The sequence below is a fragment of the Poromitra crassiceps genome (assembly GCF_964638095.1).
Source record: "Poromitra crassiceps genome assembly, chromosome: 13".
Lineage (NCBI taxonomy): Eukaryota > Metazoa > Chordata > Actinopteri > Beryciformes > Melamphaidae > Poromitra > Poromitra crassiceps.
This window is the reverse complement of record NC_139644.1, coordinates 24,282,092-24,306,033: the sequence shown is the minus strand read 5'-3', so window position 1 is coordinate 24,306,033 and position 23,942 is coordinate 24,282,092. Positions and strand designations below refer to the sequence as shown.

General features: G+C 43.7%; 2 protein-coding genes across 2 annotated transcripts; both read right to left on the bottom strand.

The window, feature by feature from the left end:
- Positions 1 to 546: 546 nt before the first annotated feature.
- LOC310787699 (heparan sulfate glucosamine 3-O-sulfotransferase 2-like) lies at positions 547 to 23,115 on the bottom strand (the record flags this gene model as incomplete). Its single annotated transcript, XM_083649182.1, has 2 exons — positions 547 to 1,165; positions 22,613 to 23,115. 2 exons carry the CDS (start codon positions 23,113 to 23,115, stop codon positions 547 to 549), a joined length of 1,122 nt encoding a protein of 373 aa, XP_083505308.1.
- On the bottom strand, positions 17,416 to 20,073 carry LOC310787810 (inverted formin-2-like; the record flags this gene model as incomplete). Its single annotated transcript, XM_083649288.1, has 1 exon — positions 17,416 to 20,073. One exon carries the CDS (start codon positions 20,071 to 20,073, stop codon positions 17,416 to 17,418), a length of 2,658 nt encoding a protein of 885 aa, XP_083505414.1.
- Positions 23,116 to 23,942: the final 827 nt, after the last annotated feature.

The window sequence follows — 23,942 nt, the reverse complement described above, 5'->3', positions numbered from 1 at the left end:
GTCATCGGTGGACTTTATTCATTCATTTGACATTTTCCAGTAACTTTATGTTGACAGCTCATTTGAAGAGTAAAGCCAGTTTAGGTGAATGTTATGAATAAATAAGCAATGAGCAAATGCATATTCAAGCAACAGCCTACTGTAATCATTGTAGGTCCAGTGAAGTGTCTACACACTGAAGGCGTTCTGAAGGCTGTTAAAGCTGATTGCCTGTTCATGAATTCATATGGCGATGTCATGTGTGTGCTAAGAAGCCGGGGGTTCGATTTCTTTTAATTAACGACATGGCAGCATTTCTTTCTTTATTTTTATTGGAATGACTAACCCCGCATGATGTGAATCCAGGTGTATGATTATATTGAATGTTTGATATAGATTACTTCAGATTGATCTTCATAATTTATACATAATATCTTAGTAAGCTCGTCGTCCCTTTAAATATTTTGAGAATCTACAGTATACCCTCACTTATATTTTCATGACATGTGCTCTAGATGAGGCGGTAGCCATTTTAAAAACACAGCTGTGTGTTTCTGCATGGCATTCTCATTCCCACCTGAAGTCCTGTCCCACGGTTTCATAGAACTTGACATTGAAAGGCCTATAAAAGTCCCGCAGCTGCTCGATTACCTCCTGGTCGATCTGCACATGAGTCCTGCCCTTGGATTTGCCCAGGCAGCGCGGCTGGCTGCTGCTCTCCGGCTTCTTCAGGCAGGGGAACCCTTTGGTTCGATTGAAGTAGAAGTGCTTGTCTGTGATGATGCGTTTCAGTCCCAAAAAGTCCTGCACTCTGCCCATTTCCCATGCCGGATCCGTGATCAGCCGCTCACCGCTCACAAAGTGCAACTGTGAGAGGCGGAAATACTGCAGCCAGTTCTCCAGGTGCAGGATGTACATCCCGATGCGAATGGCGTTCCAGGAAGTGTCGACGAGACCCAAACTTCTGTTCTTAAAGGCCAGCTCCTCGAAAGTCGGGATGTCGGGCTTCTTGGACAGAGTCTGCGTGTAGTCGGAGATGGCTCGTGTGACCGGGTTACGCACCACAATGATCAGCTTGGTCTGGTGGGACATGCTGGAGATCCGCCTGGGTGCCTCTCTGGTGACAAAGTAGCTCGGGGTCTTCTCTAACGTGATTTGGCTCTCTAGTGTCCGTGGCATTAGTCCCCTAGGTAGAGAAACAGAGAGAACACATGATGGTCAAGTCAGCAAGAGTGATTTCTTTCCTGACCATGCAGGAATAATTTCCACATGATTTTCTTCCTCCATTTTGTGGGCGACAGCGGTTAAGATGTAGAGCTCAGAGGGACGTTGCATCTCACAAATGCAATCATGAACACATATCACCTGCGTCATAGACACCAAATATGAAAAATGCACAGGGTCTAAACTGGGTCACTGAAACTGGTCATTATTATGAAGCCTAACTGGCTTTTAGCCATTCTGCGCATGAGTGGAACTCTTTTCCAAGCATGTTAGAGATTTCAAAACATACACTACCTTTAAAGTTAAAGATGTGGCTAAGCAGTAGTCTGCTCTGTCAACAGTATACAGTGCTGTGATCTCTCTGCTCTTCTCTGCCTGTCTTGTGCTGTGTGTGCTGTGTCTGTCATGTGGCTGACATGTTTTGTTTGTTGTTTGTTGCTATTTGGGTGACCCTTACAATGATGTCTGCCTATTAACATTGTCTGTGCTATTGTGATGTGTTTGTCTTGTTATAGATTGCTATTTGTTTAGCTGGGCTGAACCTTTTTGTTGTTGGTTGTCGTCTCGCTGAACTCTGCAATGCTGTCTTCACGTTATGTCCGTCAACTTTGTTGCAAGAGTTTAACCTATTTGTGCTATATTCTTAGATTGTATTTTTATACTGCATGTTTTGATGTTTCTCTTTATAGCTTCTCAATAAGCTTGTCAACCTGATGGTCCAGACATGCCCTATGAATGTCTGGCTACTATTTAAAGTTTTAAAGTAGCACATTCATACCATTCTAAATGGAAAAGCTGTTCTGCTGGAGAGCCAGCACAACAGCTTGGCAGCTCAGAAGAATAAATCCAGTGCGGTGCTATTAAATTGGTCTTTTTACTTTTATGATTACATAAGATATAGTACCTGTATTTCTACATTTCACTGCAGTTGTGAATGAGATTCTGGGTTGCCTATACATTACCACGCAGTCCAAATGATTAAATACCACACTTTCTTTATTATTACTGGGAGAGGGCTTCGATTAAAAGCTAACCTTTCTATGTCTTTCTCAAGGTAGGGGTGCTCATAGGTTACCTCTAAACTCTTGGAAATATTGATCCATTTAGCTTTATTTATGAAGCCTGAGTTGTTGGCTGGGGTGCCTCAGGGCCACGGGCAACCATTAATCTTTCATGAAATGGAGCAGCAGGCTTTACTAACAAACAACACACTAAAAACCTACACACTAAAAAAACAACACACTAAAAACCGACACACTAAAAAACCTGCGGCCAACATTCCAGGTAGTACAGAATCTAAATCCATCACCGGTTATGTCATCATCCAACTATTCTTTTTCTTTCGTGTCAATATCACACATTTGCTCCATCCTCGGAGATGGAGTTAGCCATATTGTACTGATGAGCCGATGATAGAACAGAAGCAGAAAAATGGATTAACGACATGAACACCTGCGGTGAAATGTCGGCACTGCTAACACTGTAGCACATCCACAGCTGGCTGGTGGAAGAGTAGGACAACCAGACAGAATGTGCCTCCTTCGCTATAAGTAGACAAGTTTCCACGCACACTAAAACTTTGATCTCAATCTCACTGCGCTTATGACAACAGTCTGATAATGGGACTCAATCATTAAAGTATTGCCTGTGGGATAATGATGTGGCGCACTGCAATTTTAGTCACATTAGTGGTGCGTTGTTGGACATGTAAACTCCAAGTGTGCCTGTCCATTAGAGTATTTACAAGATGCATCATTTGTAAAATTACTCAGAGTTATTGATTTTTGCAGCTATTATCTTTGTTTACCTCCAGCCTTTATGCCTCGAAGCACTGGACAAATGACAAGATTGTTATGTGCAAGCCATACAACTTTGGAGGGAATAATGTGCAATTTATGATGGAAAATGTTCTGCCCTAAAGGGGAGCAAGTCAGTGTATTCTTTTCATTAAAACAGAAATAGTTAATCGCATGATCAAAATAACGGTAAAACATTGTGCATGTAAACATTGTAAATGCATATCCAAAGAATAATGTTTATTTCTGATAGCATATATGATGTATTGCTATTAAAGGTATAATGTAAACATTACATTGTAGATGTTCACTTTACCTTTTTGTACATAAAATGTATGAAAGGCACATAGAAATTTACTCATGATGTCGAAAACTTTTTAAAGTTACTCTTTTCATACTTTCTTTTCACATAATACCTGTCCCTGTGTGACCATTTAGTCAAGCCTCGCTCACAGAGTTGGCATGCAGCCTCTCCTCTCTCTCCCCAGAGGGTTTTCATAGTCCACTTCAGTAGCTGATTACAACTCAGCTCACTCTGGAGCAAAATGTGGGGTCCTCCACCCTGTAGCTCTCCATGGTGCTGAACCTGTCGTGAGTCATTTGGCCACTAATTTGCCATTTTTGCCCATTCAGTCGAACCTAATTACCTAATTAAAAAATCTGCCTCCGTTAAATCACCCGCAGAAGTACTCTTTACACATCCTGAAAGATTCTGCGCGATCGCAAGTAAAATGGCATAGCTGTGGCCGAACACAATTCTGCTCACACACAGACAGACAATTTGCAATCTTAACCCATAACCTAATACCTTGACCAAGCTGTTTTACTTGCCTAAACCCAACTGCTACAACCAGGGGCGGACTGGGATCATAATTCAGGCCGGGCATTACCAATTAATTATTTAATTATTAAGCAGGCCAGGCCGATACGGGCCGACACGGAAGACGAAAAATTTGGGCCGTTTGAAGCCCAATTTGGGCCGTTTGAAGCCCAATTTGGATAGTTTGAAGACAGATTTGGGCCGTTTGAAGCCCAATTTGGGCCGTTTGAAGCCAGATTTGGGCCGTTTGAAGCCCAATTTGGGCCGTTTGAAGCCCAATTTGGGTCGTTTGAAGCCAGATTTGGACACACACATGCACGCACGCACACACATGGACGCACGCGCGCACACACACACACACAGACACACACACATACACACACACACACCCCCACACACACACACACACACACACACACACACACACACATGCACACACAAACAAACATGTTGATTACAGTAAGTGGCATTTGAATTAAGTATGCTTGTAAAAGGTTGATTGATTACCACCTTCTCAGTCAGAGTCAAAACTAAATTCATTTGGGGGCAATTTACAGTGCAGTCTTCTTCGCTGGTATTGGTGAAAGTGCAGTCAGGATGCATTACAGGCTTGACTGTGACATTTTAATCACTCTGGGAAAATGAACTGAGGTGGGGAAGATCTGCCCACTAATGTGAAAAGAAACCAAAAGAAAGGAATGAGGTGGGAAAGTAATTACTGATGGATGCTTCAGCGCAACCGTCAATCCAGTACCGGCACAATTACAGTAAATAAAGAGATAACTGAATTGACTTCATAATTCAATTATCTAGACTTAATATTAATAATGGTGGTAAAATGTTGGCTGGAATAACAACTTTAATTGGGATTTTAAGTTTAGTAATGTTTTTCTTTTTCTTTTGTTTTTACAGCAATGCGAGTTATACAGTTAGTTATTACACGTACACCTCTTACAAGGTGGTTTTTATTGATAAAACATTTAGCATCTAACAAAGTGAATTGGGTTTAATTTCTTTAGGGACATTTATATAATTTCTTATTACTATTGCATTTCATTTCATTTCATATATGTAGTTAGCCATTCTAACAAACACGTTGAATGGTACATGATTTCTATAAAGTCAATTGTCATTCCAATTTCAGCTGAGGGTCCTGACTTTTCAGAGAATGATGTTGTTATCTTTATTATTAGCAATATTATTCATTAATTCCCAAGTTTCAGTTTCTTTCTGGTGACCCGTTACAACCCTTCACATATAATAAAGTTACTGTGATGTTGTGCCATGCAGCAGACTACAGCAGCAGTTTGTCATAGAAAGCCAGAAACACACTCCTGAAAGTTACCAAGTACCGGAAATAGAGAAAGACAGTCTTTTGGTCAAACTGAGAGGATGTGAGTGGCGGCATTGCACTGGAATTTAGTCAAAGTGTGATTGTCCTTTTGTTCATGTTTCCTTTTTTTTTGGGGGGGGGGGGGGGGGGAGGGAAGGCATGGCATCACTGCTATTCCTTAAGGAGGTCATATCGTAGTTACCCTGAAGTGAAAACTACATATTGCAGTGACTCTGCAGTGGAAACTAGTCTACATATTGCAGTGACCCTGGAAGGTTTAGGGTTGCTGGCCGCTCAGTTTCGGCGCGTAGGCCTTCTTCAGTGTTGAAGTGTTCAGCCTTCTTCAGTTCGCCTACGCGCCGAAACTTGTTTGTTGCTGTGCCGCTGCCCCAGACTAAGGTATTAAAACCTCTAAAATGACTTTTTTTGTGTGCTGGCTTTTTTGTTGTGACTTGATATTACATGTGCCCTGCACCGAATTTGCATAATTTGCTCGCTTTTCACTTTTTTCCCTTAAACTCAATACAACGCCTATTGCTATGTATTGATATGATAATAAAATGTGTACAATATATTAAAGTATGTAAAGCAACTGATTAGGAAGGAATAAAATACATTGCTTTCATTGGTAATTTATTGTTAATTGCAACATGTTTAACAATGTGTAGCTATTCATGAACTCTTTTACAGTACCTATTACCAGGTAATACCTGCAAATTAGCCTGTTGTTATTGAGGCAGATTTGTTTCCATTGTGTTTTTAAGAGCACTGTAAGCCAAACGATCGTGTTACATTTAAACAATGTGATGCTGCACATGAATGAAAAAAGAAAACTGGGGATTGCTTCAATTAAAAGAATTGCAGCAGAAAGCAGAGAAAATCAACTGAAATACCGTGAAACAGTGAACTGTGCAGGCCCACACAAATGTGTCTCGTTGAGCAACTTAAACTTCTCAACAGCAACGCAGGTTTATTAGGGATGCAGACCATCACAACAAGGAAAGGTCAGCTTTGAATCATCTGCTCCTGCACAATCATGGACTCAGAATTTACCCCTGTCAGATCCTGTTTGAAATGGAATGGGAGTTGAGCATGGCAGGCAGACCAGCACACGTCCTGAGGAAACATGCAGAATTGCATAAGCCTTCTTAGGTAGCAGTTCTACGCATGCTTATGTGGCCTTCGACTGCCACAATATTATTTTTCTATACATTATTTCTGTTTGATAAAGCAGTTTTGAATGTGATTATTATCGCTGCCATGTAGCCGGTGTCGTATTCACATGCCCTCCCCTGTCACCCTTAATTATGAAAGGGATTGTGCTGGCACACTATTACTAATAAAGAAGTTTTATGAGTTGGAGGATTTCAGGCACGCCCCGGTCTGATTGGGATTTAATGTAGAAACCATGAATCACAGTGTGGAGTGTGTCTGCAGGAGAGATTCAGAGAGTCTCCACCTCCCGCCGGACAACACATGTTTGCCATTACGAAGACTAATAATGCACCCAGGCCATTAAACCATACGGTAGCCTCACAGGCTGACCAGGGAACTGCCCAGATCACTGTGTCCAGAACATATTGTGTTTGTCTGGTCTCCAGAGTCATTTAACAACATAACAGTTACACGCTCAATTAGGAGAAAAGACTCTTGGGCTCTCATTCCCCGGCAAGCGGAGTGAGGATGATCAGAGACCTGGGAGCACACAGACTGTGTAGCAATTAAAATAAATAAATAAATATATAAATAAATAAATAAATAAATAAATAAATAAATACATACATACATACATACATACATACATACATACATACATACATAAATGAATAAAACAAAGGCTTATCAAACATTCCACATGAAGTAAAGTGGAAATAGTGCTAACATGTCGAAATAGTATAACAGGAACAACAAAGGGAAATAATAGCTAAAAGTTAATTAAAACAAGCACAAATTCGCAATAGCTGTGACCAGATATGCATTTTTTTTGTGAACCAACCGACCAACCAACAGAGTGAGATGGTCGCAGCAAAAAAACAAAAAATAAGTTAGGCAGGTTAGGCTAAGGTGTATAAAAAGTATCTGCCCTGGTGGGTTTGCTTCATTTAGCTTCAGCTTCATTAAATGACTGTTTGAAGTTGTTCAAATACACCACTTTTCTCTTGATCTATTTTGCAGAGAGCCTGTTACTGTAGAGCCTGTTACTGTAGCTTCAGGCCGAGAGCCTGTTACTGTAGCTTAGTGAGAGCCTGTTACTGTAGCTTAGTGAGAGCCTGCACTGTAGCTTAGTGAGAGCCTGTTACTGTAGCTTAGTGAGAGCCTGTTACTGTAGTTTAGTGAGAGCCTGTTACTGTAGCTTAATGTTACTGAGAGCCTGTTACTGTAGCTTAGTGAGAGCCTGTTACTGTAGCTTACTGTTACCGAGAGCCTGTTACTGTAGCTTAGTGAGAGCCTGTTACTGTAGCTTAGCTACTGTTACTGAGAGCATGTTACTGTAGCTTACTGTTACTGAGAGCCTGTTACTGTAGCTTAGTGAGAGCCTGTTACTGTAGCTTACTGTTACTGAGAGCCTGTTACTGTAGCTTACTGTTACTGAGAGCCTGTTACTGTAACTTTCTGTTACTGCAGAGCCTGCATTGTAGCTTAGGCTACTGTTACTGTAGCTTTCTGTTACTGAGAGCCTGTTACTGTAGCTTACTGTTACTGAGAGCCTGTTACTGAGAGCCTGTTACTGTAGCTTACTGTTACTGAGAGCCTGTTACTGTAGCTTACTGTTACTGAGAGCCTGTTACTGTAGCTTACTGTTACTGCCTGTTACTGTAGCTTTGGGTGGCTGGCTGATGTTAACTTGTTTGGACACATTATTAGATTTCCAACTAGTTACTGTAGCTTACTGTTACTGAGAGCCTGTTACTGTAGCTTACTGTTACAGCCTGTTACTGTAGCTTAGTGAGAGCCTGTTACTGTAGCTTAGCTACTGTTACTGAGAGCATGTTACTGTAGCTTACTGTTACTGAGAGCCTGTTACTGTAGCTTAGTGAGAGCCTGTTACTGTAGCTTACTGTTACTGAGAGCCTGTTACTGTAGCTTACTGTTACTGAGAGCCTGTTACTGTAGCTTTCTGTTACTGCAGAGCCTGCATTGTAGCTTAGGCTACTGTTACTGTAGCTTTCTGTTACTGAGAGCCTGTTACTGTAGCTTACTGTTACTGAGAGCCTGTTACTGAGAGCCTGTTACTGTAGCTTACTGTTACTGAGAGCCTGTTACTGTAGCTTACTGTTACTGAGAGCCTGTTACTGTAGCTTTCTGTTACTGCAGAGCCTGCATTGTAGCTTAGGCTACTGTTACTGTAGCTTTCTGTTACTGAGAGCCTGTTACTGTAGCTTACTGTTACTGAGAGCCTGTTACTGTAGCTTACTGTTACTGAGAGCCTGTTACTGTAGCTTACTGTTACTGAGAGCCTGTTACTGTAGCTTACTGTTACTGCCTGTTACTGTAGCTTTGGGTGGCTGGCTGATGTTAACTTGTTTGGACACATTATTAGATTTCCAACTAGGGATAATATTTTTGTCTCATTAGCATTTAAAGCATAGTGGGAAATGTAACACCTATCCATTAATAACAGTGGCCAACTTTATACAAATGTCAAGCTCTGATATGTAAATGATCTTTTTTCTTCACATTTTGCTTAAACCGTTTTATTAAACATTTAAATGTCATAAAACCAATTCCAAAGCAGGCATTAGTCATGAAGCAATTGCTCCGAATAAGTTTCATTTGGTCATGTCTTTAGAACCTACTTGAGCCGAACTCTCAAGAAAAGTTGTTTGTTATTTTGGAGTTAATTCAGTCGTATGTGATAATTTTCCAGACACATCACTTAGTAGCATTACACTAAGGAATTGACAGTACTCTCTCTGCAAACCAGTAGATTTGAAGAACATAACCCTTCTCTTCATTCTAGCTCTGTGGTGGTGTGGGGATCAGAGTGACTTCTTCAGATACGTTGCTTATACAGTCATTATGGTATAGGGGGAGGGGGGATGGTGCAAGCTAATAACCAGCGAGACAAACAGTCGAACAGCCCCGCAATGTTGCATTTTGTGGAGGTGTCTCTCCCGGGAAGTGAACGCCAGCCTCCTGCTTGGGATGCTGTAATGTAATCTAGCTTCCTGCCATGTGACCAAAACGTGGTGAACAGAGCAAGTGACCGACTGTGTAAATAAACCCCAAACCAAAATCTGTGGTGAAGCCTAAAGTAGGGTACTGCACTGGTCATCTGCTATTGGCTGGTCATTGTTGAAGGTGACATGCCAACTTTCAGCCACCTACAGCGGAAACTGTGGCCGCCAAAGGGTGGTGAACTTTTTGTGGACCAACCGACGGACTGACAGAGTGACCTGTCGCAGAGCTGGTCGCAGCTAAAAACAAACCCAGGCTGATTTCCTAAGTGGTCATTTAAAAAGTCAACCTGTCATGTTCCCCATTCGGTTCCCCATTACACAATGCCTGTAGTATACACATAGGCCTACATATGGATACTGCTGCCTGTAGCATATACACATCGGCCTACATGCTGTTTGAGCACAATATTAAGTGACAATTCTGAAAATCTATTTTGTCAAGGAATCTATCATTTTAGAGGCTAAGCTTTGCCACTAGAATGCACAGATTTGCCTGCGGTCCAAACCTATTACCAGGTTGTATTACACAGGTCGACTGCAGAGGAAAAGTTCTGCTCTGTGATTCTCATAAAGCCTGCGCCACTGTGCCTAAAAATGGCATCTTCCTCCCTCTCGACATCACAGAATATAGATCCGGTCTCCACTGGCCAGAGTGCTGCATTATTAAAGTATCACTCACTCAGATTTCTGCTGTGGTGACGTCCAATCATTCATCACCAGCGCTGGAGGCTTGCTTCCTTAAAACCCCATTAAGAGTTAAGAGTCCAGACAAATACAGCAATATTGCAGCCAGGTCAGCTAGGTGGGAAACAGGTAGCCTAAATAACATTTCAGTTTCCCCACAATGAAGAATCTCTCACTCTACAGTAATTAAATTCAAGAAAATCCGGTATGTTGGCTAAATCTGCTTTCCACAGACTGCTGAGCTGAACGTCTATAGGCTAGTGGGGGATTTGACATCAGGCTTCTGCTCAGGGATATATCTGAATCAAAAGATATTTGTACCAGGGCGATGCCATTCTGCTACGTTGCGAAAAGCTATAGATAAAACGCCTGACCTTGAACCACACACCCATTTTATGATGGCACAGTACAGTAGGCTCTTGTTTTCCAAGAAATAACAACGATTCATGTTTTGGTTTGCAGACGGAAATGAGTGACAATTGTAGTTCTTCTTGAGCAATAACACATCGAATTGAGCCGAGCTACGAGCTGTCACTGTCTGTCATGTGGCTTGGGACAGCTTATCCAAGAATACTAAAATGAAGACACTCCAACAGCAGACAGCAGTGCCTCTGAAATCATCACATTTCGATCAGACGAGGAAGTCTGTTAATCGCTTATACGTTCCTGCTGCTGGGCCGCAGGTTTCAGCTGAGGATTAAAACCCAAGGCTTTTTGCCATGTTACAGGGAAGAGTAGAAGAGTATGATGAATGATACTGAATGATGAAATGATCTTGTATTATTATAATGCACATGAAACGGACTTTGAATAGTAGCTGTCACATCCAAGCTGATATTGTGATGATAGTCTTGAGCAGTGATGGACAGATTGGACAGACGCTGCTGCATACATTAAATCACACTCCACATCCATTTTTCAGCTACAGTATATGTGGCCAGTTGTATAACACATGTGACAGCAATTAAACTGATATTAACAGAGACTTCGGGAATCAAGCCTAACTTTCGAGGTAAAGTACAGGAGCTCTTGGATGATTGGTCTAGGAATGTTTCAGTCAATATTTTATAAATGGAGAGTGGGCACTGTCCAGTCCACATACCTTCAGCATTTTATTTTATTATTTATTTAGACGGATAGTTCAGAAGCAGACAGAGAGAGAGAGGAGACCCAGGAGAGAAAGTTGTGTCAGGAATTGATCCCAGGCCAGCAGAGACAAGTTTCCTGAGGTGGGAGAGTTAACAAGCTGACAATCTCTGAGCCGGAGCTGAGGATGTCTAAACGTACAGGATCACACTGCTTCCAAACATAATCATGGACAGCGGTTCTCACCGTGGGGTCTGGGGACCATCAGAGGTCCTTGAGGGGGTCCCAGCAAGTTGATTAATTGTTCAACTTCAGCATTATTTCATTTATAATGAGTTAACACAATTAGAGAATGTAGAAGAATGGCGATTTTGATCATAGTTTCACTGTTATCTGTCTATCTACAATACAGATAGTCATACATTTCTGTACAAAATCATATCAAACAATAAATATTCTCAGATTTGGGTCCAAGAGACAAAATCTCATCAAATGTGGACTAAATTAGGCGTCCTTGATGTGAAAAAGGTTGAGAATCACTGCTGTAGGAGTTACAGTTAATTTTATTTTTTATTTATCATTACATGTTGCAAATCTGTCCTATTTAATTTAACAGATCTTCAATTGTTATCATTGCAAAATGTATCAGTTATTGCTTAAACAACAATTTAAAAGCAACTCACACGGTGGTGGGGCATTATACATTGATTACAACATCCCCACCGGCAACACTGTTCATTTTTATGGAGGAAGAAAAGAAAAACTCCGCCCGCTCGTGCCAGTTTCAGCGTGCACCAGTGTCAATTACAAGCGCTCCCTATCTGGGCTGCCTGACACTCAGTGTGGCTGCATTGTTCATAGGCCTATCTCTCTGGTTAGACAAGCAAGTAACGTTTGCTGCCCTCATAGACATGTAGATAAGACCCTTAGCTAAGCCTGCATACTTTGTGTTGTCACTGCCATCTCTGGAAATGTGTGGACTTTTAGCTGTGCTAAAGGCACATGCTACCCTGGAATCATCATTGCCTGGCGTACTGCTTTCTGGTAATGTTAATCACATGGCCGGAAAAAGTCTCCAAATTTGTCACTAACGACGTTAGTCTCTTTTGAGAAAGAAAGTCTCCAGGAGGTCTGTAAAGGTGGTGTCTCAAGTCAGATGCAGCCATGTGAGGCCAGTGTATGTGAGACTGAGCCAGACAGCCGGTGCTGTGAGCACTATGGCACTGAGCAGCAGTGGGGAGGGGAGGGGCTGACTGACTGACTGACTGACTGACTGGAGAACAAGAACAAGAAGCACTGTATGCAAATTTGCCTATAGATTGATAACCAGTCAAAACTATTCTCAGGGGTTAACCTTACATCCCTACCACGCTTGTATTGGTGACTATACTTGACAGCTGTGTTGTACTGAGAGCAGTTCAATGAAAAACGCGGACCGTGAGGAGAGCTGAGGAGCTCTGGAGCTTTTTTTTGTTTTTTGTTTTACCTTTATTTATACCTTATTCCTTTATTTACACGGGGAGATTTCCCCTCTGTGCCATCATATGGCACATCAGGCATCATATGGCACATCATATGGCACACTAGAATGCAAAGTTGTGAGTGTTTCATGCTGTTTCTGCCAGGCAGCTTGGCTGCCGGCCTAAATCTGGCTCTGTCTGAAGGTTGGAAGGGAGGCTGACACACAAACCTGACGACCGACTCACAACCCTGAGGACAAACAGTGACATCACTGATGACATCATTCACTGATAACATCACTCACTGATGACATCACAATTGCTCTTTTTGCCAGGCAGCGAGCAGGCTGCCTGCCTACATCTGGCTCTGTCTGAAGGTCGGAAGGAAGGCTGACTGACTGACAACCCTGAGTGACATCACTTATGACATCATTCACTGATGACATCACTCATTTATGATGACATCACAATTACTCTTGTTACATCACTGATGACATCACAATCACTCGGGCGACAGCTGGCTGCTGGCCTATCTGGCTGACTGACTCACAACCCTGAGGACATGGGTCATCAGTAACACACATGCTGCATGGCATAAGGAATTCACACTTCCTACTATTGTTTTAGTTACAGGACCATGTAGACTGATATCATGTATTGGACAATGGACTTTCACCACCATCAAAGTTCCCATGCTGATTTGGGACTATTGGTTTTTCAATTTCAAATCAAATGGGAGAGTTTTAATATGTGATTGGCTGCACATAGTATAGCTGATTATTATTGCCACAGTGCAGTTTTCCCTTTAGATGGCCCAATACAGTTTGAAACGCACAATGACTCTGCTCTGCAGGTAAAGCACAACACATCGGGTCTCAACCTGCCAGAGGATCTATTATTCCCTGACTGATTCCATAGGGGGGGACAGGGTCGTTTTGAAATTAATGTTAACCACCGCAATCATCTCTCTGAGCTGCATTGGAACAAAGACAGCTCGTTAATAATTTAGAGTTAAGCCTGACCATCTCTCACTGTATAATGTAGCCTTTTTTTGTGTTAAATGAGAACCATCTAACTTTCTGTCCTCATCAACATTTCAGATGATACTGTTCCAGAGGTCCCTGCCTCCCACAGCCAATTAATGGTGGACCAGGAGAATATCCGTAGCTTCAGCCTCCAATACAATTTGAACACTTCTCAGGGAAACTACTGTGCTTTTGACTGCTGTCAAATCAATAGAGCTGAGATGCCCTTTTCAGTCTTGATGGTGTATAGCATGTTCTCCTGTTTGATCCTTATGATGCTGTGGAGAATAGTCTTGATGGTGTGTATAGCATGTTCTCCTGTTTGATCCTTATGATGCTGTGGAGAATGGAAAAAGTGCCCAGAGAGAAGGAAATTGGTGGCAGTGAGATGTCTGTTTTATCAGCCACAATGTGAATACGCTCGCACAATAGCCATATAAATGAGGCCGTGTGTGTGTGTGTGTGTGTGTGTGTGTGTGTGTGTGTGTGTGTGTGTGTGTGTGTGTGTGTGTGTGTGTGCACGCGTGTGTGCGGGTGTGTGCTGTTCAGGCGGCACGGTAATGAACACTGCACATCTCTTCTTTGCCATAGTGCTCTGTCGCAGGCAAAAGTTATAATAGGAAAGACTGCACAGTACATTTGACCATTAAAGCTTGGAGTTAATTCAGTGGAATTTTGTACATCTGTATATTAATCTGATCAGGGGCTTATTTTTTACCTAATGTCACAGATACTGTAGATATACAGATATAGATACATGTAGGTAGGTAGGTAGGTAGGTAGGTAGGTAGGTAGGTAGGTTAGGTAGGTAGATAGATAGATACTGTAGATAGATAGATAGATAGATAGATAGATAGATAGATAGATAGATAGATAGATAGATAGATAGATAGATAGATGCTGCAGCAAAAAGGACATAGACACAGATATAAGGTGTTGCTTGCTATCAAGATAGAATTGGACAGATGCAGATGCACACACAGCAAATGTGACACGCAGCCTACAACCTAACATTGCAGCAGATTATCACTGAACCTATTGAGGACCAGTCTAACACAATGGATGCTGTTCAGTGGCTCAGCTGTTTGAATACCCAGTGCTATAACCACAATTAAAGCAGTGCTGGAGTCCAGGGCCACGTTTTGGTCTTCATCTTGAAGACATAAACTGTCAGCCTGTCCGTACCGCAAATCCAAAATTGAAAGTGATGTGTGCAATATTCACACCATTTTCCATGACTGACAATCATATCAGCATGGACCTTATCATCTGGAGTGACATGGGGGTGGGGTGAGGGGGGGGGGATCTTTACTCCACTCCACAAGCACAACAGTCTGTGCAAGCGTCAACGTTTTCGTTGTTGTAATGGCTTCTCACTATAGGCTTGCATTAAGCTGGTAAATAAGATACAGGGGTTCCCAAACTTTTTAATCTTGGGACCCAAAAGATCAATTTTGTGTCTCCCTGGGACCCAAACTCACAAAAAACATGGTAATGAGTTGCCATGACGACCAGTTAAGTTAAGTTAAGTTAGTTAAGTTAAGTTATCCTTTATTTATCCCCTTGGGGAAATTCATCCTCTGCATTTGACCCATCCTCTACTAGGAACCTTCCTAGAACTAGGAGCAGTGGGCAGCCACTGTGCAGCGCCCGGGGACCAACTCCAGTTATTTTGTCAGTACCTTGGTCAGGAGCACTGACAGGAGTATTAACCCTAACATACATGTCTTTCTTTGATGGTGGGAGGAAACCGGAGCACCCGGAGAAAACCCACACGGACACGGGGAGAACATGCAAACTCCACACAGAAAGGACCTGGGACAGACCGGGGTTCGAACCCGGGACCTTCTTGCTGTGAGGCAACAGTGTTAACCACTGAGCCACCGTGCCGTCCCAGTTAGCGACCCACCCCCCATGGGTCCGTGACCCAAATTGGGTCCCGACCCATAGTTTGGGAAACACTGAGATAGAAGGTTGTTGATGGAGGATTGGACGAGTAGTTGGGATGAGGTGATCCTGTCTGTCTGTACTTGTGCATGCTGGATTAGTGTGTTGTGTTCAGCTGTAGTTCTGATGCTCGAGCTAGTTGGTTATTTATGTATGTGCTTAATTTCTGCTGCTCTGCTGTGTTTGCTGTGTTGACGCTTGCTACTGTATTTCTGTGACACCTCATAAATATATCATGTGAGAATGACTCTCCATTGCATTGTCTACATTTGGCCTTGTGTGTGCATGTGTTTCCATACATTTCACAACACTCGCCTTCAGCAATCATTCTCTCACCACTGCGAAGCTACACTGCTAAGAATGTTATCATGTATTTAACAGGCTGTCTAGTGGCTTTGGTAAGCATTACATAGACAGTAAGACCTGTCTGTGAATTAAACTAACTCTAAATCAATTTAATTAGTCCAATATACACAACAGTAAAAGACCATCTGCCTATAAAATAAAACAGGCCCTTAGGCAGTTTTACTTCACAATGATTACAAAAGCAAAGGTTGCAAGATTCCTTCCTATGCACCTGACAATACAATTGAAATGCAAAGCTTACTACAGTAATAACAAAGTATAATACATCAGATTAAAAACAGAAATTGCATGCAGCATATAAAAACAACAGCTTAATTATGTACAATACAGTAATGAATGGGCATATGGGATATTATGTGACATTGAAACATGGAATGTTGGAGTGTTTGGATCTATACTTTTTAATGTTATAGCCTCAGGCCACCAGTTTGAAGCTAAAATGACTCTGATATGTGAGTGTGTGTGTGTGTGTGTGTGTGTGTGTGTGTGTGTGTGTGTGTGTGTGTGTGTGTGTGTGTGTGTGTGTGTGTGTGTGTGTGTGTGTGCGTGTGCGTGTGCGAGGTAGTCATTTAATGAAGATCTCACTACTTTAAGGTGAGGATCTGCAGGCTGCAGCTTACAATTGCTCAACTGCGACAGTCAGCCCGCGAAGCAGGTGAGACCTCAACGGCAAATCAACGAAAATAAATGAGAAGTTCTGAGATTACAGTCAATGCTGTTTTATGGTTTTATGGTTGTCTGTCAGCAGTACAAAATGCTGTCAAAAAGACACAAATGTGTCTTAAGAAGTTAAGACACTGTTAACAGACATTGTCTTACAACCATAAAACAGCAGAATGACTTTAATCCCAGAAGAGAATGTCTGAATTCTGAGATTAAAGTCAGAATTGATGTCATCACTGATGTCACTCAAGCAATTGCGAAGTCATCAGTGAGTGACATCATCAGTGATGTCATCAGTGATTACTTCAATAGACCGAATGACATCGCGTTAACAACAAAAGTAATTTCCAGGTAGACACCTGTCGATTGATTTGAATTGGGGAGATATCACAAACTTCTTTGTTGTTTATTTCGGTTGTCATCTTCAGCTGTAACTGTAACGTTAAAACACGGTGGTCCAACTATCTGACGTTTGGTTGTGCCTATTTTATGTACTGTGTTGATCAACCAAATCTCCTTGACATCTCACCGCCGGTCGGAATAACTGCTAGTTTTGGGTGAACTCAAGCTGTAATTGTTTTTATTCTGTGGCCCAACAGGTAAATTAGGTATCCAAACTCGTGAAAGTTTTGTTAATTAATGAGATATGAAAGCAAAGCTGCGCTTTAGACTACCCGGACGTTATTGTAAACAACATTGTGATTTGGTCTATAACAAAAACATTAAATGTGACTTATGGTTTAAATTAGGACTTTGAATACGCTGGGACATGAACACAGCTTTCCGCTGTGAAAGGCAAGTGTTTATGCCCTCCATCCACACCGACCACATCATCCTTACTGCCCACCATGCTATTTCAATAGTAACGACACAACCACCTGCCAATTGCACACAAATCTGTGGCAAATTATCCTCATCATCCTGGAGATGAAGCCTCGGATTCCCGTCTCTGTGTCCACAGAGTCCACAGCTGGAATGGCAGCTGGAATAGCTGCAGCTGCCACCTCTGTGGCGTCCCATGAGGGAATTGCCTCAGTTATGGCAGCGGCCACAGTGGTTTCACTGAGAGACTCACAGCTGCTCTTGTTCAGCCTGGGGGCTGGCTGTCCACCAGACGTGCCAGCAACAGAATCCGGTTTGTGGGCAGGTTCGGTTCTGATTGGTTCTGATGGTTTGATCTCCTCTGGCTCTTTGTTCCCACTCGACTCTGACATGTCTTTTACATTTTCTGCATCTCCTGCTTCATCAGGCTTGGCGGACTCTTCCTCCTCTCGTGCAGGACTTCCCTCTCTGGTCTGGGAGTCAGGAGAGGAGTCTAGCCCGGAGTCTGGATCTACGCTGTGGGTGGGGTCAGCCTTGGCGTGGGGCACAGAGGGGACGAGGGGGCCGGGGGTGTGGGACTCTGAGGAGCTGACGCTCTTAGCTGACCCCAACTTGAGTGATGTTTCAGTGGTGAGAGCTCTAGCGTCCCCTGCCTCTGGAACGTCTGCAGGTTTTGGGGGTTGTTCCTGCTTTGAAGAGACAGTCTGCGGTTCCTCTACAGCCAACGACCTCTCCAGCATCCCATGTTGATCCAACTGTCTGCTGTTTCTGCTCCTGTCAGCCGGGGGCAGACGGCCATTGCTCCTTCTGTCACTGTGCGGCTTTGTGTTCCTCAGGTTGAAGCCATTCCTGATCTCACACAGTAGGTTGTTGATGCTGCCTTCCCCTCTCTCTCTCCACTCACCGACATTTCCGTTTTCTCCTTTCTGACATTTCCTCTTCTCCCCCTCCTGCTGCTTCACCCTGCTCTCTGCCCGCACTGCCTGCTCCTTCCATGTCTGGTTGTCCTTGATGGCTCTAAGGAAGGCCACTCTGAAGTTCCTGATGGTACTGAAGAGTTCCTGCAGGCTGAAGCTGCTGCTATCCTCACACAGATACACCGCCAGCTGCTCCCTCCTGTCCTGGATGGAGGCCAGCAGCTCTTCCAGCGGCCCGCAGGCCCCCAGGCTGTCCTGGATAGCAGAAAGGTATTGTTCCTTCAAGTCCTTAGTGGAGGAGCCTGCCACCTTCTTCTCAGAGTTTTTCAGACGTTCAATGAGAGAGATGGCTTCAGACTGGATGGACTCAAGGTTCACACTGGCAGCTTCTTCACAGACCTCCAAATCATCTGACAGGTTCAGCAGGTCAGGGTGGTACTGCTCTAACTCTTCTACAATGTGGTGAAGGAGGGTGATGCTGAATTTGTTGGCTTTGGTCTCCGTCAGTTTCAACAGACTGCTGATCATAAAACCCTTGGCGTTCCCTATATGACTTCCATAGTTGAGAAAGTTTCCAACATCTAATATGAGTTTACAGAAGCTGCGTAGCCGAGTGCTCTCCCTCAGACTTTGGCAGGCTCGTTCCACCAGATCTGCTTTGGGCTGCAGCATCCCCAGCACACAGCTGCTCTCCTCACACAGCACCATGCACTCTATCCTCAGAAGGTAGCATGGAAGAGCCAGCAGTAGAAGGTAAAACTGATCAACTCCATCTAACTTCTCTCTCCGGCCCTGGTAGGCCTTCAGATTCTCTACCTCGTGTTTCTCTGGCAGCAATTTGATCAGCTGCTTCAGGACTTCCACGTCAAACCTGGACCAATCTCCTTTCTGGATAAGAGACACAAACTCCTCATGGGAGCATTTCAACCTCTTCAGGAAGATGTTGAGATTGAGGTTTTTCTTGGCATTGATGAAAGAAATATCTTTGGCTGTGGTTTTGGTCGTAGTCTTGGTTACAGGAAGTCTGAAGAGTTTCTCAATGCTGCAGTAGTCTGGTTCCACTGCATCAGACGGAAACATCCACACGGAGTTACTAGCTGTCACTCTGGATGTTAGTTTGTGCCAGTTGAGTTTCTTCATACGGTGGGTGGGGCAGGGGGCAGAGATAGGCGAAGGGCCACGAACCACCTGGGCCAGGATGATGTCACCTGCTCCTCCCATAGGAGGGGGAGGAGGCGGAGCTCTCATCCCAGGAAGTGGATAAGGAGGCGGAGCTCCTATCCCAGGAAGTGGAGGAGGAGGCGGAGCTCCCATCCCAGGAAGTGGAGGAGGAGGCGGAGCTCCCATCCCAGGAAGTGGAGAAGGAGGCAGAGCTCCCATCCCAGGGAGTGGAGGAGGCGGGGCTCCCATACCAGGAAGTGGATAAGCAGGTGCATCTCTCATCCCAGGAAGTGGAGGAGGAGGCGGAGGTCCCATCCCAGGAAGTGGAGGACGATGAGGAAGAGCTACTGCTGAAGCGGCTTTGCTTGGAAGCTCTGATTGGCTGGCAGGACTGTCTGTCAGCTGTGTCTGCACCGCTCTGTCGATGGTTCGAACCCTGGGTTTGGCTGAGGCGCTTGAGGGGAGGAGCCTCTCCAGCAGACCCTCGGCAGAGTCTACCTGGTCCTTGTACAGCAGCGTGACGCGTTCGGCCAGCAGCTCCAGAGCCAACAACATCTCCCTGTCTGAACCAACCAATAGCAAAGCTCTTGCTCTTGGTCCATCGTCCATGTTGTTGCTACAGGTTCAGACTTGATTGGCTGTGCTGTGAGTAAGTCGTCCAATAACCTCAGCAGAGAAGGATTTATGACATCTTCAGTGGCTATGACATCATCAGTGATTTATGACATCACTGATGATGTCACTGATGATATTATACTGTGACACCATCAGTTGACATCATGATCATCATATGACCATCACTGATGTCACAGCCATTGCTCGAGTGACATCTTCAGAACCGTTGACATTCTAAACATACAATGCCAACATTTTGTTCTGGCGACTAGGCGAGACAAGAGACGAGTCAGTCGTTTCAGTTCTAAAAGTTCTTAGAAACAAGGAGTGTAGTGATCTTAATTGTGGAGGGGTGGAGGTGGGTGGGGAGGCGTGGGTAATATACTGTTTGGTGCACTAGGCTAATTGAATTCATTAAAAGATGCCCCTTGATGACATCCCCCACTGCAACTGATGTGTGATTAAAAAATTGCCACAGTAAATGTTTGAAACAAAAACAACAAAAAAGTAAAATGTGTATTTAAACCCGTGCCTGAGTCAAAAGGCAGCATTTTACCTAAATCCAGTAACTTTGGAGGACAGTTTACATTATTCAATGTTGGCACAAAACATCTTGTAAACTGACGAACATTACATTCAATGTAATAGAATTGGACAAGTCAAGTCATTACGGTACTTATTAAAAGGTTACAATCAGGCTGCTGAGAGTATGACTTTGCAAGCCAAGGTGGAAAAAAACTTAGCTTGTGTGCCTGAGGATTTTGAAGTGAAAAGGTTGAGGCATGATGGGCAGGTACTCGTATACATGAGAATGAGGTGGTTCCTGCAGTGCAGCCAGAGGACAAATCTCATCACTCCTTCCCTGTTCTTGGAAGCATCCCTGTGTGTCTTATCCACAGTGTGTCCGTGTGACTGGAGTGCCTGTGGGCAGCTCCACCTTTCAGAAGTCATGTCACACTATATAGCAGTGGTCCCCAACCGTTTTGGCCTGTGACCCCACTTTGACGTCACAAAACTCAAGTGACCGCAGACATTCAAAACACAGACTTTCCCCCTCTCAAATTAATGTGTTTTCAATCATGTAATAGTTTGTAATATGTTGCAAGTAAATGTTCAATTTAGACCACATTGGCTATTTTGTAGACAGCAGCCAGAGGCAGAATAGCCAGGACGAGCGACAGACATGTACGTGCAGGATATAAGCTTGTATTTACAAGGCTGCAAATTAATGCTGAACAAACAATGACTCAAGTTATTAAACAATGAATAATGAAAATTGAAAAAGAGCTAAGTAGGCTACAAATATGGGCTATATCTGTTAACACAGACCCCATAATAGGCCTACAGCTCGGTCCCTGCAGCATATCGCTGAACAGGCTACCTCCCTATTGAAGGAAGACTTTTCTATTAATACACATTATGGCCCTATGAAAATTATGTTTATATTTATTTTGTCATTTAGCCAATGCTTTTGTGAAAATGTAGGATCTGTTCAGTTACTAGACATGTCAAGCATCCCCATTTGAGGCTACACAATTTTGCCTATAACACAATTTTGCCTATACTCAATGAGGCAGTTCTCACACAGTTTTATGTTGAGTGGAACCTGGAAATGGTCTTTTACAAACATTACAATTTGACTTATTACATAAACAGCTTAGGTTGATTTTATCGATTCACTATGGAAACAAAATACAGACAGGATTTTGGTGCTTTTTTCAAAGGTAGGTGCTGGCTGGTTAGGCTACACCTTGTAAACTCCTCTGCCCTCACCAACTGACGGAAACATTATGTCAAGTCAAGTTTATTTGTATAGCACATTTCATACACAGATGCAGTTCAAAGTGCTTCACATGTCCAGGTGCAGCTTGTTTGAAGTATGATGCTGGTGTGTGTGTGTGTGTGTGTGTGTGTGTGTGTGTGTGTGTGTGTGTGTGTGTGTGTGTGTGTGTGTGTGTGTGTGTGTGTGTGTGTGTGTGTGTGTGTGTGATTCTACAGTACATCAGCACCATGGAGCTGTCCTTTCAGCACTGTGGAGTTTCCCTGACAGGCCCTCGATGAAGGAGAGAAAAACAGAATCAAACTAATGATATTAGTTCTGGCCCGCTGCCTTTGTTTGTGTGTGTGTGTGTGTGTGTGTGTGTGTGTGTGTGTGTGTGTGTGTGTGTGTGTGTGTGTGTGTGTGTGTGTGTGTGTGTTGTGTGTGTGTGTGTGTGTGTGTGTGTGTGTGTGTGTGTGTGTGTGTGTGTGTGTGTGTGTGTGTGTGTGTGTGTGTGTACACAGTTAGTATAGTTGTTTGTCTGTCTGTCTGTCTGTCTGTCTGTCTGTCTGTCTCTGTGTGCAGTGACGTCCGCCACTAGGAGAGCAAATAAATGCCAGACTGCAGCGCACCGGCTGATTGGAATTAATGTACAGTAAAGACGCACGGGATTTACGCACAACACACAGTAACAAATGCAACTGTCTCCAAAAACACACCAAATACATTAACAGGACAAATATGCCTGTGTGTGATCAGGTCCTCTGTCCTCACCTGTACCAGTCCAGTCCTCTGTCGTAGTTTCTGTCGAAAAAGTGGGGCTCCGTTCCGAGGGCGCGCACATCTGGATGTATCCGGATGAACTCCAGCACGGCGCGCGTCCCCCCCTTCTTCACGCCGACAATCAGCGCGTTGGGCAGCTTCTTATTCCCGTATCTCTGCGCCATGCTCATGTTCTTCAGCCTCAGCTCCGTGGACTGATTGTCCGACGAGGCAGGGCTTTGACTTGACTCGCTCGGTCCTCCTCGTCGGGCAGCGGACTCCTTCAGCGCGGACCTGGCGTCCAGCGAGGCGCAGTCCAGTTTCTCCAGAAGTTTCTTGCCTCCTGCGTTCTTGTTCGGCGGGCACCTTTCCCTGTCGTAGCCCTGTTTTGTCATGATTGTGCTGCGACAGAAAATAATACTATAGCATAAATAGGTGCAGGAGAGAGAAACGGTGAATATGAAAGCAAATCGTGCGCTGAATCTGTTTGTAGATGAGAGGAACATATATGCCATGTCTCCATGGGTTCAAAGTGCTGCATGGTTTTCCATCGGGGTCTTCCTCCTCTCCTGGTCTGCGGTTGGAGTCTGGCAAATAGATTCCCAAGTCAGTCAGTCAGACAGAGAGAGAGGAGGAGGATGGTTTCTCGAAGGCATCAAGTGCGCGTATTAAGTCGCATTCTTTTTATAGACTGAACTGGGGAGAAAAACAGAATATATTATGGCCAAGGGTTGCCTCGGGGGAAAAAGGGCTCATGCAGTCCCATATAACAAAGTTTATTTTTAAGTTTGAGTGATGCAAGTGACTGAGTCATTTAGATCAATATTAAGCACCTGATGGTCCTATCTCAAACGAACCCCACGGGAATCTGCCGCCCCCCTCGGTGCTCCTGTCTTGTTGGTTGTGTGCAGGCTGGAGAGGGAAAGGAAAAGTCCACCGTGTCCTTCAAACTACCGATTGTTCTGTCCTCCGCCGGGAATTCGATGTTCAGCCCACCTTCTCTTTTACATCAATAAAGTTGTGAGGAAAATAGCCTACAGTTACGGCTGGAACAGGCTATACATATTTAATCAAACTTCTGACGTCATTCATATGATCACATTCTCCATGCGTTTTACCTTTTAAAGGAACATCCCGATTACATTTAGGTAGACTTAATTTTGTGGGAAATCATATCAACTTCCATGCCATATTCTTGTTGAGGCATTTGAGACATAATGAAAGGTAATGTTTCAAATATGCCTCAACAAGAATATGGCATGGAAGTTGCCATAATTTCATCTGCAGCACATGTTGAATGATGTCAGAACATTATACCAACATCCCCCTTACTCCCCCCCCC